The 16,262-nt window shown below is 33.4% G+C and overlaps 1 protein-coding gene across 1 annotated transcript; it reads right to left on the minus strand.

Moving 5' to 3' along the window:
• Positions 1–8,372: 8,372 nt before the first annotated feature.
• LOC131043277 (endoglucanase 16-like) lies at positions 8,373–14,889 on the minus strand. The gene is made up of 8 exons (XM_057976474.2): positions 14,683–14,889; positions 14,373–14,585; positions 13,988–14,188; positions 9,548–9,625; positions 9,307–9,459; positions 9,085–9,193; positions 8,821–8,984; positions 8,373–8,720 (listed from the first exon to the last, which is right to left on the minus strand). The coding sequence occupies exons 1-8, from the start codon at positions 14,887–14,889 to the stop codon at positions 8,373–8,375; spliced, it is 1,473 nt and encodes a 490-aa protein (XP_057832457.2).
• Between the last annotated feature and the right edge of the window lie 1,373 nt (positions 14,890–16,262).

A 16,262-nucleotide genomic window follows, 5' to 3' on the forward strand; every position in this document is an offset into this window, starting at 1 on the left:
TTCTTGTTATCATCGTTATCATATTAAAATCTATGTTCTGGTCGATTCTTTATTTTTCGGTATAGTCTTTGTACTCTGTTAGGAAAGGAGGTATGCATATCGTGTTGCCATCCACAACCTGCATGCATGTCCTAGACAAAGAGCTAATAGAGCTCACTAGATGACCTTGTTGGCTTGTACTTTCAGATTCTGCAATCAAAACATTTTAATTATTTCCTGTGATTCAACTATTTAGTAAATTTTTCTTATAGGTTTAAAGGTAGCTTGATGCTTGTGTCTCCTTGTCTCACCAAAGCACCAATTTAGTGAGGTAGAGTTGGCCATTTCACTCTTTTGGGTTCCATCGCCTTGGGGGTGTCAAACTTCCTTCTCTACATTTTTGTGAACCCGATCTGTGAACTATTTGAACTAATATTTGTGTGTGTTTGTGTGTTTAATCGATTTTAAATTGATTTGAAGTAAAAGTAAAAAAACTTGTAATTTTTTTTTCTTAATTGAACAAGTGTGGTATTTTGTTTCGAGTATCTTTGTTGCATACTCATGGAGTGGTCAAAGTATTGTGGAGCTTGTCCATGAGATTTGTGACCTAGATTACCTATGAGGTTGTTGTGAGGAGGATGTCTAGACCAAGTATCCCTCCAAATTTTTATAGTCCTACTCGGTTTGGCCTGATGTTCTTGGGTAAAATCAACATAAATGATCCTTTCATTCCCCATCAACTCATGGGGATAATCACAAGCTTCTCTTCTATATCTGGTTTACAAAATAATACCTTTGTATTTAATAGTCACCCAAGGTCTCCTCTTGCCATTGATAATGATTACACAATAACAATTTAGTTTGAACGAATCCAATAATTGGAGGAGAACATGAGAGATTTTGAAGGGTTCTTAAATCAAGAGGAATGTTGTAAACACTTTAAGAGACATGTTGATCTCTAATAGAAAAGGTCTAGAGGTGTTGAGGGTACTATCCAAGATTGTTTAATCTCATGCCCCCCTTGCTAATTCTCATACTCAGTATAATAGGTCTGATGCCATGGGTCCTCGAATTGATGTCGCCATTCTTGGAGCGTTAGTACATATGATAGGTGGAGGGAAAACTATCTCAAGCATTAATATTTCTTAGAATCCCTTAGGTTATACAAGCTTATCTAGTAGCTCTACCACAATCTCTTTTGCTACTCATACTAATTTTATCAGTGCTGGTGTGAGTGCTAGTAATACCCCTAGTGGTGACATTGGTATTGGTGGAGGTGGTTTTCATGGTCCTCACACATCTAGTTATATGCACATCCCACCTCCACCTCATCCACCTTCTAGTTTTTTTTGAACATAATTTTACAAAATATGGGATAACTGCAACAATAGCTCACTAATCTTGCAACCCCCTTTGGCCAGTCTTAATTTCTTTCTTACTATTGCAAGAGCCCACTTGATCTCAACATCTTGAACACCATCCTTCCCTAGGGGGTTGAGGTGTTTAATTTAGATCAATTTAATGACGAAGGGGATCTTTTAAACATGCATGTTGACTCTTTCATGACCATGTGTAGCGACTATCATAGTTTGGATCTTGTTTTGTTCAAAATATTCTCTTTGTCCCTTAAGGAGACCATCTTGGAATTGTACATTTCTTTACCAGATCACTCTATTAAAAAATATGACCAATTCATGGGTTTGTTTCTAAAATGGTTCTAGGAAAACATTGGAAGCAGGGTCACCATAGCTGACCTTGATCACTGTAAGTAGAAGTTGAATAAAATGGTTTGAGATTTCATCTCTAGATACCAATCTATCTCTACCAGAATTCCCTTTTCCCTGTCGAATAGTGACTTGAAAACAATGTTTATAAAAAATATACATCCAAAATTGAGAGAAAAGTTGTCGCCTAATTGTTATTAGAATTTTTTCAATTTGTGTTCTGCACTCATTGACTATTAGCACATGATGTTTCAGTTTGGGGAGTCCGTCTCAAACTCCTGTGTTGGTGCTTTTGGGGGTATGTCTTCATCATAAAGGTTCTAAAAAAACAAAGTTGTGGCTAATATTGTTACTGTACCTCAGGTAACTGAGAGACCTACACCAGACTTATAGTGAAATTGAGTCTTTACTAAGCTAAACGATTCCTACCTGAGCATAATGCAAAGGTTATTTAAAGATAATTTGATAACCCTTCCTAAGATCAGACCTCTATCTAACAATAGACCATACCCATGATGGTATAAGGGTTCCAAATCATTGTGTACTTAGACATGACATTGAGTGTTGCATTCATATTAGACATCTTATATAAGACCACATAGACAGTGGTGGTATTTAGGCTAGTGAGAGAAAGCTAAAAACTAACAAGTTTGTTGACAAGATGAATAGCGAGTTGCATATTTATACAGATCCTAAATAGATGGTTAGTATGTAAATATGGTTACTATTTTTCTGATCTCACCTCCTAAATAGACAAAAAAAACTAATGATATATCTTTCATGCCTCTAGAAGTCCCTTATTGAGGAGAGTTTACTCCATACGTCCTTAACAAGGTAAATGGTTGGACCATTATTGGTGAAATGGTTGATCCATCATGTAGAGTTGATGTTATCATAGAGGAGATCTTATTTGTTAATGGTTGACATAGGTCAAGAATAGATGAGTATCATGCTATTCTTTGCATGCATGCCGAGCTATCTCTTCCTCCTTTAGGAAACATCACCTTGATGGTCCTGGTAGGACCCAAGGTGGTGTTGAATACATTTGTTATCATTCCTGAGTCATACTTGTTATGTGTTAAGCTAGGTATTCACTAGCTAATAGCCATGGGAGAAACTCCGCTGTTCATGCATAAGTGTTTGAAGTTTCTTCATGAGGGTTCAATGCATATTATCTAGGATATTGGATACTGACCACTAGTAGCCCATGGGGATTTTTTGTTGGATTATTTTTGGCTAGCTCTAATTAGACCTATAGTTCTTATGGCGATTTCATGTATAAAGCCTATTATTAGTATAAAAAGGGGTATTTGGCTCATAAGCTACTTTAGCCTAGGTATTCATTTCCTCCTCCCACATCTATTTCCACCTTGTCTTCCTTGCCTGCTCCTATACTACAACAGGTTGTGCCTTTTACCCCTTCTTCATCTAGGATTAAGGATAGACCCATTCCTTAGGATCGATCTCCTTGTCTGCCAAGGACTATGCAACCCATAGTGGTGTCTCCTATTCCTACGGTTGTGCCTATCATAGATAAGGGAAAGCCATCTATGCTTCCTATGTCTAAGGCCCGTTGTCCATTTGAGTTTCCTATCATCGCTAATATATCTCGTTCACATAGGTATAATATAGATAGGCATTTTCCTCATACTAGTCCCTCTCCCTTGGTTTCTATGTCACAGCCTCCAAGGATATCTCTTGTTCCTCCTATTTCCCCTAAGGCAAAATGAGGAAAGGTCTATGTGGTTGTATCTATAGGGACTGTTATAGTGGCACCTCCCACCTCATCGACTGGGCCTCCTTCTTTGTTAGCAATGATGACTAAGACTTGTACTATGGAGCATAATGGCACCAGGCCTTCTCAGGTTTCCATTCTTGGTCCACAGTTTCATTGGAAACAACTTGCGTGTGAACATAAGCACTGCCATAGGAAATGGCCCAAGACTACAAGGCTTCCTTTAAGGTTGAGGGTAAATCATCGATGTCCACTCCTACCTTTGGTGTGCTTTCTCTTATTGCTTCAAATGTTAGCTCTATATCTACATCTTCCTCATGTTCTATGTTACTCCTTGCTAGTCCAAGGACCACTAGTGAGCCTTTCCCTAAATAGGTACAAGTCTTCATTGCTCCTTCCTTGGAGCCTCCTCTCATCACCTCTTTGCCTTATATCCCTGCCTTTTTCCAACCCGTTTAAATATAGCATACATAGGTGGTGTTTAGTGCAACCTTGTTCTATCCTCTCACTATGCATTGGCTTCTTCATTATACTTTTCTTGAAATCCTTTAACCAATTATGGTTGATAGTAGGCCTGCACCTTTTTGTAGCTTAAGCACAAGTTTGAGAAGGGCCTCGCTCCAGAGTTTTGTCATAAAAAATTAGCTCCAATGACTTTAGTGCCTATTTCAATGATTGTTTCTTTGTCTACATTTATTTATTTTGTCAAGAAGATTCCACCTTCTCTGGAGTATGTCTCTGCTTCTCTTCAAAGAGTCGATGGTGTAGAACCTATTTCATCACCTCGGGCAGAGTCACCTGCATCTTCTATTGAGGGACATTTTTTTGACTCTTTAAGGGATTATCTTGGTTTTGTCTATGATCTTCACATGATCATTGAATCTTGCCTCTAAGGAGTTTTTAGATGATAATGTGGATGTTGCATCGTCCCCGACTCTTGTTGTTGGCATCGTGCTTAATGCTTCCCTCATGGTTGTCACTCTTCTATCTCAACCTCCCTCCTCATATGATCAAGATTGGGAGGATGATGACCTATTGGAAAAAAAAACTTGTAGGATAATACCTCTTTTTCTCTATCTTATAGTTTAGGGTGTTCCTGTATGTGTTCCCCCATTCTTGCTTTGTATGTTTTGTGCCCCCTGAAAGACCCAAGTTACTCTGTTGATACTTGAAAAAATGGGTTTATGTCTATTTTTTATGTTTTTGTTCTTTCTTGGAGGACCCAAGTCACTTTATAGGTGCTTAGAAATATTATCTGTTGCAAACCTTCCTCTATTTTTCAATCGCCCTTCTTATATTTATCGTGTCATGATTTTCAATATTGAGGATGATGCACATTATTGGTGGCATTTAGGCTCTCTTCCATTTTGACCCATTTTTTTTTTTAATTTTATCTTTTTCTTCACGTTCCTTATTCATGTGATTCAAAAATTTGGAACTATGATGTGCAACTCATATGCACCTATGCATTATCTATTTTACATGCTGCGAGTTCTTCTGATATCGAATAATTGAATTCCCCTATACCCTTGTGTTTGTTGATGTTGTGGGCATCATGTTTCATCTATTTTAGGGTGGAATTCTATAGAAACATCTCATTATGTTAACGTGACACAATATCTCTTCTCTTTAAAATGACATGCACTTACGTATGTTATTATAAGGGGGCTATCATGTCTGCATTTCTACATTCTGTATTGTCATATTTGCATCCATGATTATCATTTTATCTTAGAAATAAATAATGATATTTCTTTTTGAAATATCTCTGCATCTAGTTATATTATTTAATGCCTTTGTGGGGGCTAAACCACTTGATCTATTATCACCTTGTCATATGGCTATTTATCATAACATAACTTTCTACCCATATTGGAGAAATATTTTGTCTTAGTGATCACTATCCGATTATCTCAATATATGATCATATTTTTGTATCAAAATTTTCTGCAATTTTTGCTTTTTCATCTAACGTGTTTGTGATGAAATAGCCTCATAGTATCTCACAAAGGCTTGGGTCTCTTCCTTGGGGGCAACTACACATAGTTAAAGGATTTTGCTTCCCCTTCATATCTCGGTAAAATATTTTCTAACCCTATCTCACTACTTTAGCTTGCATCTCTTGATAAGGATATGCTCGCTAAAGTGGGGGGAATATGTAATGTTGTAAATTGCACCTTGTACAATTCCATGCCACATGAGGACCTTCTCTTTAAGTTGATTGGAGATATTTCTTGGCCCTCTGCCTACTCAACTAGTGTGTCTTGCCTTGTCACCATATTTCTTGTCCTATGGTTCAATCTTGATGGCTATAAGAGTCGTAAATGAATGTCTGTCATGGAGATGCCTGCATGTCGTGCTTTTGTCCCATGACTTTTTAGACTGTAGGTAACCATTGTAACATTATGCCTACAATCCTTGAAAGTTTAACACCTTCCTCTGTGACCACCGATGTCAGGATTCTTCTCTGGGGCTTATATCTTGCTTGTCTTTGGAGCCTATATCTTGCTTGTTTAAGCTTCATTGTGGCCTATCCTTAGATGACATTATCACATGCTACATGTATCTACTTCTTTTCCTTGGGGTTTTTGGTCACTTGGATTTTTGTCTACCATCATGTCATCTCCATTGTTGCAGCTCTATGTATTTGAGGGTTGTATGCCCATCTTCACTCTAGCAGGCTTTTGCTTCATTATTGTTGAAGGGGAGATTCTTATCTCTTGTTTATCATAGTTTTATCATCTTATCTCCATTAGCATATCAAGTTTATAATTTGTTGCATTGTATCTCTCTTATGATTTTGGATTAAATTATCTATTGTCTCAACTATTTGTGGAGTTGAAAACATCAAAGTAGGGTGTGACTATGGTAGGCCTCTAAACAAAGCCCCAACATTATGATATTTTTAGTTTGTGTGTAGGTTATTGGAGCCTATTCATGTTTACAAGAGACTTCATTCGTGGATCCTCTATAAAGTCTTTATATTCCTTTCCTTTATCACTTATTTCCTATTTTATATTTAGTTATCTTCTTGTTATCATTGTTATCACATTAAAATCCAAGTTCGGGTCAATTTTGTGTTTTCTGGTATGGTCTTTGTACTATGTCCATACGAGACATATGCACGCCACACTGTCATCCACCACTCGTATCCAGATACTAGACAGAGAGCTAATAGAGCTCACCAAATGACCTTGTTGGCCCACACTTTTAGATTCTGCAATCAAAACATTTTTATCATTTCATGTGCTTCAACTATTTAGTAAATTTCGCTTATAGGATTAGATAGCTTGTTTCTTGTGTCTCTTTGGCTCACTAGAGCACCAGTTTAGTGAGGTAGAGTTAGCCAATTTGCTCCTTTGGGTTCCATCACCTTGAGGGTGTTGAATTTACTCCTCTATACAAACACTGAGTCTAGAACTAGCCATTCTCAACTTTGAATGTGAGTTGTTGATTGACATATCATGGCAAGATCAACAAATTAAGAGTGGTCAACACCAAATTAAGAATCCTTTGCACAATCTAAAAGATTTAAACCAATCAAAATCATTCAACTAGGAAAATTTTTACATCATTCCATAGAATCAACACCAAATGTCACAATTGAATTTGGGACCTATCGTTCTAATACCACAGGACCATGCTACACTTCTCTTCACTTAATAGACCTTGGGGAGGGCACTCCACATTGAAAGATCCCATGATAGTGCACAACCAAATAGACTCTAATATTTTTGACATTATGGGGCCTTGCAACCAATCAGGTGATGTTGAATCAAACACAATGTTTATGCTTCCCATAAGAATATGGGGTTTTCTACATAGTTGGCAACATTGCGCAAGACCACAACTCTGACGAAGTATAAATATCTAGATCCTATAGGCACACACTGGTTGTTGATTTTATTTCTTAACAAATAGGTCTCTAGGACTTAAGGAAAATTAAAACAAAATTCCTAGGTCAACTAGTTATCAGGCAAAGGGGCCAGTACGACTGATTCTTGACACTTGAAGTTGTAACTTAAAAATAGAGTGATTATACACACAAGGTCAACAACGAGACATAATGTAGGGTTTAACGCTTGATTAAAATATTGTTAGGACATGGGTTTCCATACTTAGGCATTTTTCTTAAGGCTTGACAAAGTAGAGAGCCCCAAAAATAGGAAGGGTTCTACCAAGTGCAAAATATGCATAGTATGATGTAATGTTGATATGAACTAATTTTTCTCTCTATAGTTGTATCATGAATTCTCTTGGATCTAGAAAGGTAATTTTGAACTAGGGTGCATCTTTAAATAGACCATCTTAACATGTAAATGAAATAATTTATTATGTAGTTGACTTATAATGGCTAGTAGAAAAGGGGAAGCTTGGGCACAAATTAAAATTTAAAATTTAAGTTTATTGGGTTTAAATTTGAGTGTTTGGGATTCATCAAGCTCAATTCCATACTCACAAATTCAAATCAAGGTTACAAATAAAGAATAGTATATATTTGGTCCAAAGTCTTCAAACGTGTAGAGAGAGAACGAGGTTAGGATAAAGTTATTTTCCAACTTCAATGCAATAATATGCCAACTTACACATTAATCAATCAATTGAAAAACCTTTGTCAAAATAGACTGAAAATGAAATTACACATTAATCAATAGATTGAAAAACCGTTGTCAAAATAGACTGAAAATGAAATGAAGAAAACTTATTAAACTGTATTTACAAATTGATAATTATTTTATACATAATTTTTTCACCTAAATCCTATGCAATATAATGTATAATTAAATTATTCACAAAGATAAAAAGTAATATTATAAATGATACATGTCAAACCAGAATAAAAATACAAATTTTATTCCTATGGATGGTAGAATCAACTAAAAGATTAATAATAAATATTATTTTAATATTTACATGTTTAGTAGACCAATCGATCAACATAACCCTTTCTTTTCGCAAGTAATGGAATATAGTCTGGCAAGAACACCAACAAGAGCAGAGTTTATGTATGTTGTAGGTTCAAGCATGCTTGATTGAGACCTAATATCTGTAAAGTGGTCATTTCTATCTGGTCCTCCCACTATTGCTCCTGTCAATAAATTTGGATTGGAAGCATTTCTATTGAACCAATGGTTGAAACCATCACCACATGAGATCTTTTGTGGGTGATGGTGAATAGAAACTATAGATGCTCCTCTGTGATGTGCTTCCCCTGGATATTTGTTACTATATCCTACCATGTATGATATATTCAAAGGATTCCTTCCTAATAAATAATCTACCTGCAGAAATTAAATAAGATTCTAAAGTTAGAATTGATTTCATTATTATAAATGAATACCCTTATCACATATTTTATAAGACATTTTGACAATCAATTACCTGTATCTTTACAAAATTCATTACATGGACTTCTTTGAATTTAATGTTACCACAAGAAATTGTTTGGTTATTGGCATATAGTAAGTCACTATAAACTGTCAGTAAAAGGGAGGCACTAGTAACATATTGAGTATTTGCACCATCTCTAATGTACATCAATCCTCCTGTAACAAGATTCAGGTTATATTATTTTAGTTTTAGAACGTAATTGAATTTTGTTATGATTGGGAGTTCAATTATAATTTATAAATAACTTGAGCTAACCTGGTGTCCTATGAACTGATCGAATTGGACTTTGTGGAAGAAGTGAACAGATGAAACTTTCGGCATGGCTTCTGTAGCCTGAAAATTGAGAATCGCCTTGGAAATACAACTAATTGATTGAAATGGTTATTGAATTAGAAAAAGTATTTGTGAAATGAAGAATAGATTTAAGATGGGATTTTAAATACTTTTCCATCATAAACTACAACAATAATCACTTACAGTGGTGAGAAGTACTTGAGCTCCAGCATATTTGAGATCCCAACTGAATTCAGTAACATATGCATTTAGAGAACTCTGTGCTTTTATATAGTCAGAATAGTTTGCAGATCTGGTAGCTTTGTAAAGCCAAGATGCAGCCCAGAGAAGTTCATCCTGTTAAATAAACATTACTATATTAATAGTCAAAATCGAAACAACATTGAAAAATAAAAAAACAATCAAATTTTGAGTTTTTACTTACCATATAGCCAGAGTAAGAACAGTAGAAGGGACACTCTCCCGAGTAGGTACCTTGATATTGGTTGGAAAAAGAAAAAAGCTGCAATCAAAATGGTGAAATTTAGTGTAGTTTAAATGCTATTTAAACTAATTACATAAACAACATCGATCTTTCTTTTTTAAAATATCCATCAAAACAACTATTTGTACGTTGATGGTCATTTTTATGTAGTTTTGTGTTTATTTTAAGAAAATATTTTAATATATGTATGTGCCAATAAATTGGACAATCTGTGTAAAGTTTCCCTCATTCTTCTAATCTTTATATATTCCAAATGTAAGCATTATACATCGAAATTTTATTTTTTTCTCATCTATGATCATTTTTATAAGTCTATGGGATTAACCCCATGATCATTAACTTTACACTTCTCTTTCTAAAATTCATAATAAAAAAATTAGCCAACTACCACCCTTGATTTTCACAAATCAGCTAAGTACGTGTTATGTGAAATTTGATGCTATGCACTAGTATTTAAATATATTTATTAATATATATATAATTCACAAGTCAATTCACATCCTAGAGAATTAAATCAACAATCAATAGAAAATCATTTGAACTTAGTACATTAAAAGGAGTAACAAATTTGCATACATCATTCTAGGACCCTTGTTTTCTTGAATATGTTACACACATTTGTGTGTATTGACCTAGGATAACATGCCTTTACATGACACAATGATGACCCTTCCAGGATACTACTAAATAGCCATAACCCATCCATTTTAATAAAGAACAAAGTGGATAAAGATTAGTCAAATCAGCTATAGAATATGATATTGTGCAAAATCAAATCTAGATACATAGAATGGATGGATTATTCTAACTTGAACCAAACACATGCATTTGACTCTAGACATCATATTCTTCAAGGTATTTCATTATAAGAGAAATCACATTTTTGAAATAAATATTAACTAATTTCAGGAGTATTAATCAAATTTCTACATGTTTTGTCATTGTACTTATCAATTTTGACTCATAAATGGAAAATACACGTGTTTCTTGTGTTAATCGAGTAGTTCACAAGTTACTTTCTAAAGTGGTGATAGTAAATAGAATTGTGTTGAATTGAAAGAGATGCCATTTTCATGAAGGAGTACCTAATGAAAGGTGAAATTTTTTGGTTGAAGCATAAGCATGTTGTCATGAAAATTGATTTTTAGAAAATAAAGTGTAAGGTGCCACCTCAAAATTTTAATTAAAGTATCTTGATGGGCATACTTGAAAGATGTACACGTGTAATAGATTTAGGAAGAGATATGAGTGAGATATATGTTAGTGATATTACTTTCTAAATTATATTAGTAATATGTCAAGAAGAAATGAAATCTAAGGAACTCAATAGATAAACAATATCTATACAAAAGGTATTTTAAAACTATTCATAAGTAACATAAAATCCATAATCAAGGAAGGTAACTATAGTTTTAGTATATTAGATTATTTCAATTAAGGATAGAACAAGAGATCAAAATACAAATAGTGTAAAACAAACTACATGGAAATAAATTGCAGGGACAATAATAATACATTAACTCATTTTAGTAGAAGTACATTCACTAAGATGTATCCAAATACATTGGAGTATAGCAAACACAATAAGGAAAAATAATTAAAAATAGATAAATTTATTTTTAAAATTAAAAACTATGGTCTTATGAAAGTGATAAGAATGAAGGATTAAAGAAACAAATAAACATAAAATGGAAGAAGACCGAAGTTGAGGGATTATTAAAAATTTTCCTCAAATTATGAATAATTTAGAGAAGTGTTCCTATAATTCACAATTTTTATGGTTGTGTGCTCATTAGATTATAATAAAAATTGCTATATGTATAAGTCTATTTTTAAACTTCTATTATCATATATTCAAATAATCATGTTCACCAAATTTACATTTTTTTTGGTAATGCATATAATAATTTGATTTATAACTCACACATATCATTCCCTATTATTATTGGTTAATAAAAAATAATTTATATTTAATTAACTTTATCTAATCAATTGAAATAAATTAATCACAAGAAAGCTTATTTTCCTTTATAATATAATTCGATCAATATTTTCATAATTTTTTACGTGTAACAAAATGTTTGTATCGAGTACAAAAATAATTTTGAAACATGTGAATACGGCTATGTTTTCAAGTTAGCCTAACTTTTATTTTGCTAATTGTTTTTAGTTACTAGTGAATCTATTATTAGATATTATCCTTTTATATATAACTTTTTCATTTGGTTTTGTATCGGACAAAACAAATATGGTGCACAAACATCCAAAAAATTTAATCTTAGCTCAAATATCATTATTATGCGGTAATCCCATGTTGGACCATATAAATTGCATAAATGAAATTTTGAGCAACATTTGACTCTAGCAATTATCTAGATCCAATGGTAGAATGACATCATCAAATAGATTTTTTTATTTTTATGAATTTATGATTAATAATTGATTTTATTCTATTGTCTATGTTATGATGCCACCACCTTAGAAATCTAATATGTCATTTCCAAGCTACATGTGTTTCCATTTTTTTCAGCTTATAATTACACATTTCTTATCTTTGAAATAAAATTAAAATGTCTATAGTCATATAACTCAAGGATCTCAAATCAAGGCCTACTTATATTGTCTCAAATTTGGGGATATAACTTCTAAATCATTTTTCTACCCCTTCAAGCTTGCTAGATTTCTTAGATAATTAGGCATATTAGAGAATGCCAACAAGTCCTCTTCAATATTCTTGATATTATCAAACAATTTTTTCTCCATTAACATTTTTTTTAAGGCTCAAATGCATTCTTTTGTGTCTGAGAAACTCATTCACTAGTGCATGAGTGTAGTAACTTATAGTATTTTCAATGCATAATGGGACCTCTATGAGCAAAATCTTGCATTGAATAATATTTGCGAAGATAATTTCTTTATGGCTCGTGACAAAGTTTCTAGTTGTCATAGCTTCCTATGAAAAGTATAAATCTTTACAATTGATCTCTACTAGATTTCTATGTTTTTTTAAGAAATAGGGTCCCTAGGTGATATTATAAATAAATCTAATATTAAATTTATACCAATGTTGAGAAATATTGACAAAATTTAAAATTAGTGGTATAATTATTTATTATGTACTTATAATAATATGTCCAAAGCTATTGTGCTTCCTATTTCTCACTTTCTTGCATTAATCTCAAAATTAGATATATTTTAGATGATAAGATTTTCATTTTAAAAAGTATGAAATGAGCTCATCATTCCTCAACATGAACTATTTTCATTAGAATTGGCTCTGCTAAATCTTAAGACCACATTGAATGGCTTTTTTTCTAGCTGTTCTTCTAAATCTTGTATTTAGGTCTATTTTTCTCTAGTCACTTTCAATTATCCTTTTGGATAACTCAATCTATCTCACCATTAATTCTTCAAAATCATCCTCTTTTTGGAAATTACATCCCATATGACAATGTTGTTATCTTTTCTAGATCTATATGTGAACTTGTAGCTAAAAGATTTAAATATTTTATTGCTAATGAGGTTACTTAATAATAGGTTAAAGGCATTTCTTTCGAAAACGCTAGTGTCTAGCTTGTCAATACTTTTTGAGTAAAATAAGTGATTTTTTGACAAGGTCCAAACCTTGGTATAATGCATGAGGGTTACCAAAGGAAATTCGAGGAGGAACATCAAAAAAACAAAATTTGACAAATGGTAGAGCTGAAACAAAAGAAAACAGTCCATAAAGAAGAATGGCATCTTGGTTGACATGACAACGAGAAGTTCACTCAAATAGACTTTGTTATACAATACTATTTATCTAGAAGAATGAAAAAGATAAGAAGGTCAACATCACTGGTTGATAATTTATTCATAATACCTAAGATCTCTTAATTGACGAGCTCAAACTCTTTAATAATGACCCCTTCCTCCTCTTCTCGATATAACTCTTCATACTTAGAAATATGCCCAATTTTAATTTATTTTAATATACCATATTGATTTATAAAGATGTGATTCATTCCATCTATCTTCTATGTAAATTTTATATCATATGTGTTTAATATACAAAAGCACTATTCATCATATTAAAAAGTAAAGCACGGAAAGGTTATGCACGACTGTTCGAATATCCTTGAGAGTATTTCATGAGAAAATTCAGATATCTCCTAGTTTTTCCCGTCAACTTGTTTGTTTTCTAAACAGAACTCTTTTGATTTCAAGAGAAGTAGTTGAATATTGATCACTGTCCGTAAATGGATGAATGATTTATCTACAGCACAAGAAATGTGTATCCCAATTGAAAGAGCTTTAAATTCAGGCAGTACAGAATCAATAATAGCATACCGTTCTACATTCAATACAGGTTACAAACTCAAAGAATCAATAATAACATACCGACTCAGAACGTTGAAGAAGAAGATGTGAATAATGAGGGTCTGTGCCTCTGAAAACAATAGAGGAGGCAGCCAAAGCTGCAGCAGTTTCTGCGGCAATTTCTGTTCCAGGGGTGTCTTTATCAATCTTGTAAAGAGTTCGAGGAGTGTCCATATCTTCTGGACGCTCCCAACAATTATGATCTGCCTGGGGATCTCCAACCTGTTTTATTTTATTTGCATCAACCACATTAACACTTTCATTCGCTGGGACATTGAATACTAGCATTTAGGATACATAATATCTATTCTAGTTGATTTGAGTGATCTGTAGAAATTTGTTGACAACATTCGATATATGAGTAAGAGCAGACTGCTATGCAATCAATACACTGGCTGAGTTGTACCTGCACCCATAACTGATTTGGAGTTGCACTGGCCTTGAGAAAATAGTCAGTGCCCCATTTAATAGCGTCTCTTACATTCTGAATCTCTCCTGCAGCTTTCAACTGTTCCTCATAATGCAATGCCCCCCAAGCCAGTGTGGTGATAGTGAACGCCATGGGAAGCCCATATTTTACATTATCTCCTGCATCGTAGTAACCTCCAACTAGATCAACCTGCACACACATTCTAGAAATCTTCAATCAATATCTTCTTGTTAAATTATAAAGAACAATTGTATGTATGTGTTATAAGTTGCAAGAATTGGCTTACCCCATTCAATTGTCCATCTTTGAGGCCAGAATTTCCTCTCCACTTTACTCTTTGAGATTTTGGGAGTTTACCAGATCGTTGGGCCTCCAGAAAGAGAATAGACTTGGATAAAGCCTCTTTGTAATCAAATTCACCATGAAGCATGTAGCACTGGCCATAAGACAGCAATAAAGCCAGTGATAGAAACACCACTATGTTCTTACTCATAATTTGTATTCTCTACTAACATAGAAATTGCTTTAGAAAAACCTATTCAAACAAATTTACGTGTGCTATGTAGATCTTGTACCATACTTGACACATGCACGCCATGATTGTTATCTAATAAATGACTAGATTTATATCTTGTAATGCACAACGTAATTGTTATTTGATAAGTGACAAGATACATTTCTTGTTATTTAAGTTGGTAGGACATACACAACAATATTTCGGATAATTTCGAGATGAAGATTCCTTAGTTTATTTTTTCTATGTTTTTAATCTAACACTTAGTTTACTGTATATATATATGAGTTGAAGGATAAGAAACAGGTAATAGTCTTGTGATCACATCACTCTCTTTTGATTCTGTTCCTTGTTTCCATAAGGATTCGTCATCACTGAATTAAATTAAATAAGGTGTGCTAATAATAATAAGCCCATACTAGAGTAACTTTCAAGAATTGCAACATGAAAATTGGTTGAGCGTGACTTCAACAAATATGACTAGGAATGATACGTTGGATGGAACCATATAAATTTTTTTTTTTGCATCGAGGAGCGCTAAGAGGGGAAAAGAGTTGCTATAACATATGGGTTATAATCAAAAGGTGCTTCATAGCTCACTAGATAGCTCAGGTATGTGATTGCAAAGTTCATTCATAGCTATTATGCCAAAGTGCTTAAATTTGACCTCACCTTGGGCTTATATTCGAAAAGTGTTTTCTAATCCTCACCATGCAAACTATAAAAGCTCCTTGATAGCTATTATGCCAAAGGTGCTTAAATTTGACATCGCATGGGCTAATGTTGGATAAGTGTTATTAAAATCTTTGCTCATTAAGCACGTTAAAGGATAGATTAAAGCTATAGTTTTTTTCCCATGGGAGGGCTTCTTAAGGGCATTTTAAATACCTCTTTAGATAATTATGAACTTTTGTTTTAAGTCTAACAAGGTTTTAAGCAAAATAGTCTAGTTTTTTATAAGAATGTCTTGACATTGTTCTTTGTAAATTTAGGTTACTATTCCAAAACATTATCATATGTCACTCACTATTGAGGATCTTCACTTATCAGATATTCAAATGCTTAGTGATAACATCTTTAGTCTAGTGGTTTTCCCTACAAATTCTAGATGGTCATATGATAGTTAAATGGTCCTGCTCTTCTTTAGGTATATAAAGAATCTCTTTGAAACTAGACTCTATGCAAGACCTCTCACCTTATTGATTTTATTGCAATATTATATTCAAAATGATGGCTCTTAATTTATTTTATCTTTTTCAAACAATTATGAGTATGGAGCAAACTAGGTTAATTGAAAGTCAATACATTCTTCAATGATGCCAATTCTATCTCATAAGATATAAAATGCATTA

This window comes from Cryptomeria japonica, chromosome 5, assembly GCF_030272615.1.
Source record: "Cryptomeria japonica chromosome 5, Sugi_1.0, whole genome shotgun sequence".
Classification (NCBI taxonomy): domain Eukaryota; kingdom Viridiplantae; phylum Streptophyta; class Pinopsida; order Cupressales; family Cupressaceae; genus Cryptomeria; species Cryptomeria japonica.

Coding starts and splice junctions, on each gene's coding strand:
- LOC131043277 (XM_057976474.2), bottom strand. CDS start 14,889: ATGAGTAAGAACATAGTGGTGTTTCTATCACTGGCTTTATTGCTGTCT. Junction 14,189..14,372: donor CAAATCAGTTATGGGTGCAG/GTACAACTCAGC, acceptor AAAATAAAACAG/GTTGGAGATCCCCAGGCAGA. Junction 9,626..13,987: donor TTCTTCAACGTTCTGAGTCG/GTATGTTATTAT, acceptor TTTTGATTGCAG/CTTTTTTCTTTTTCCAACCA.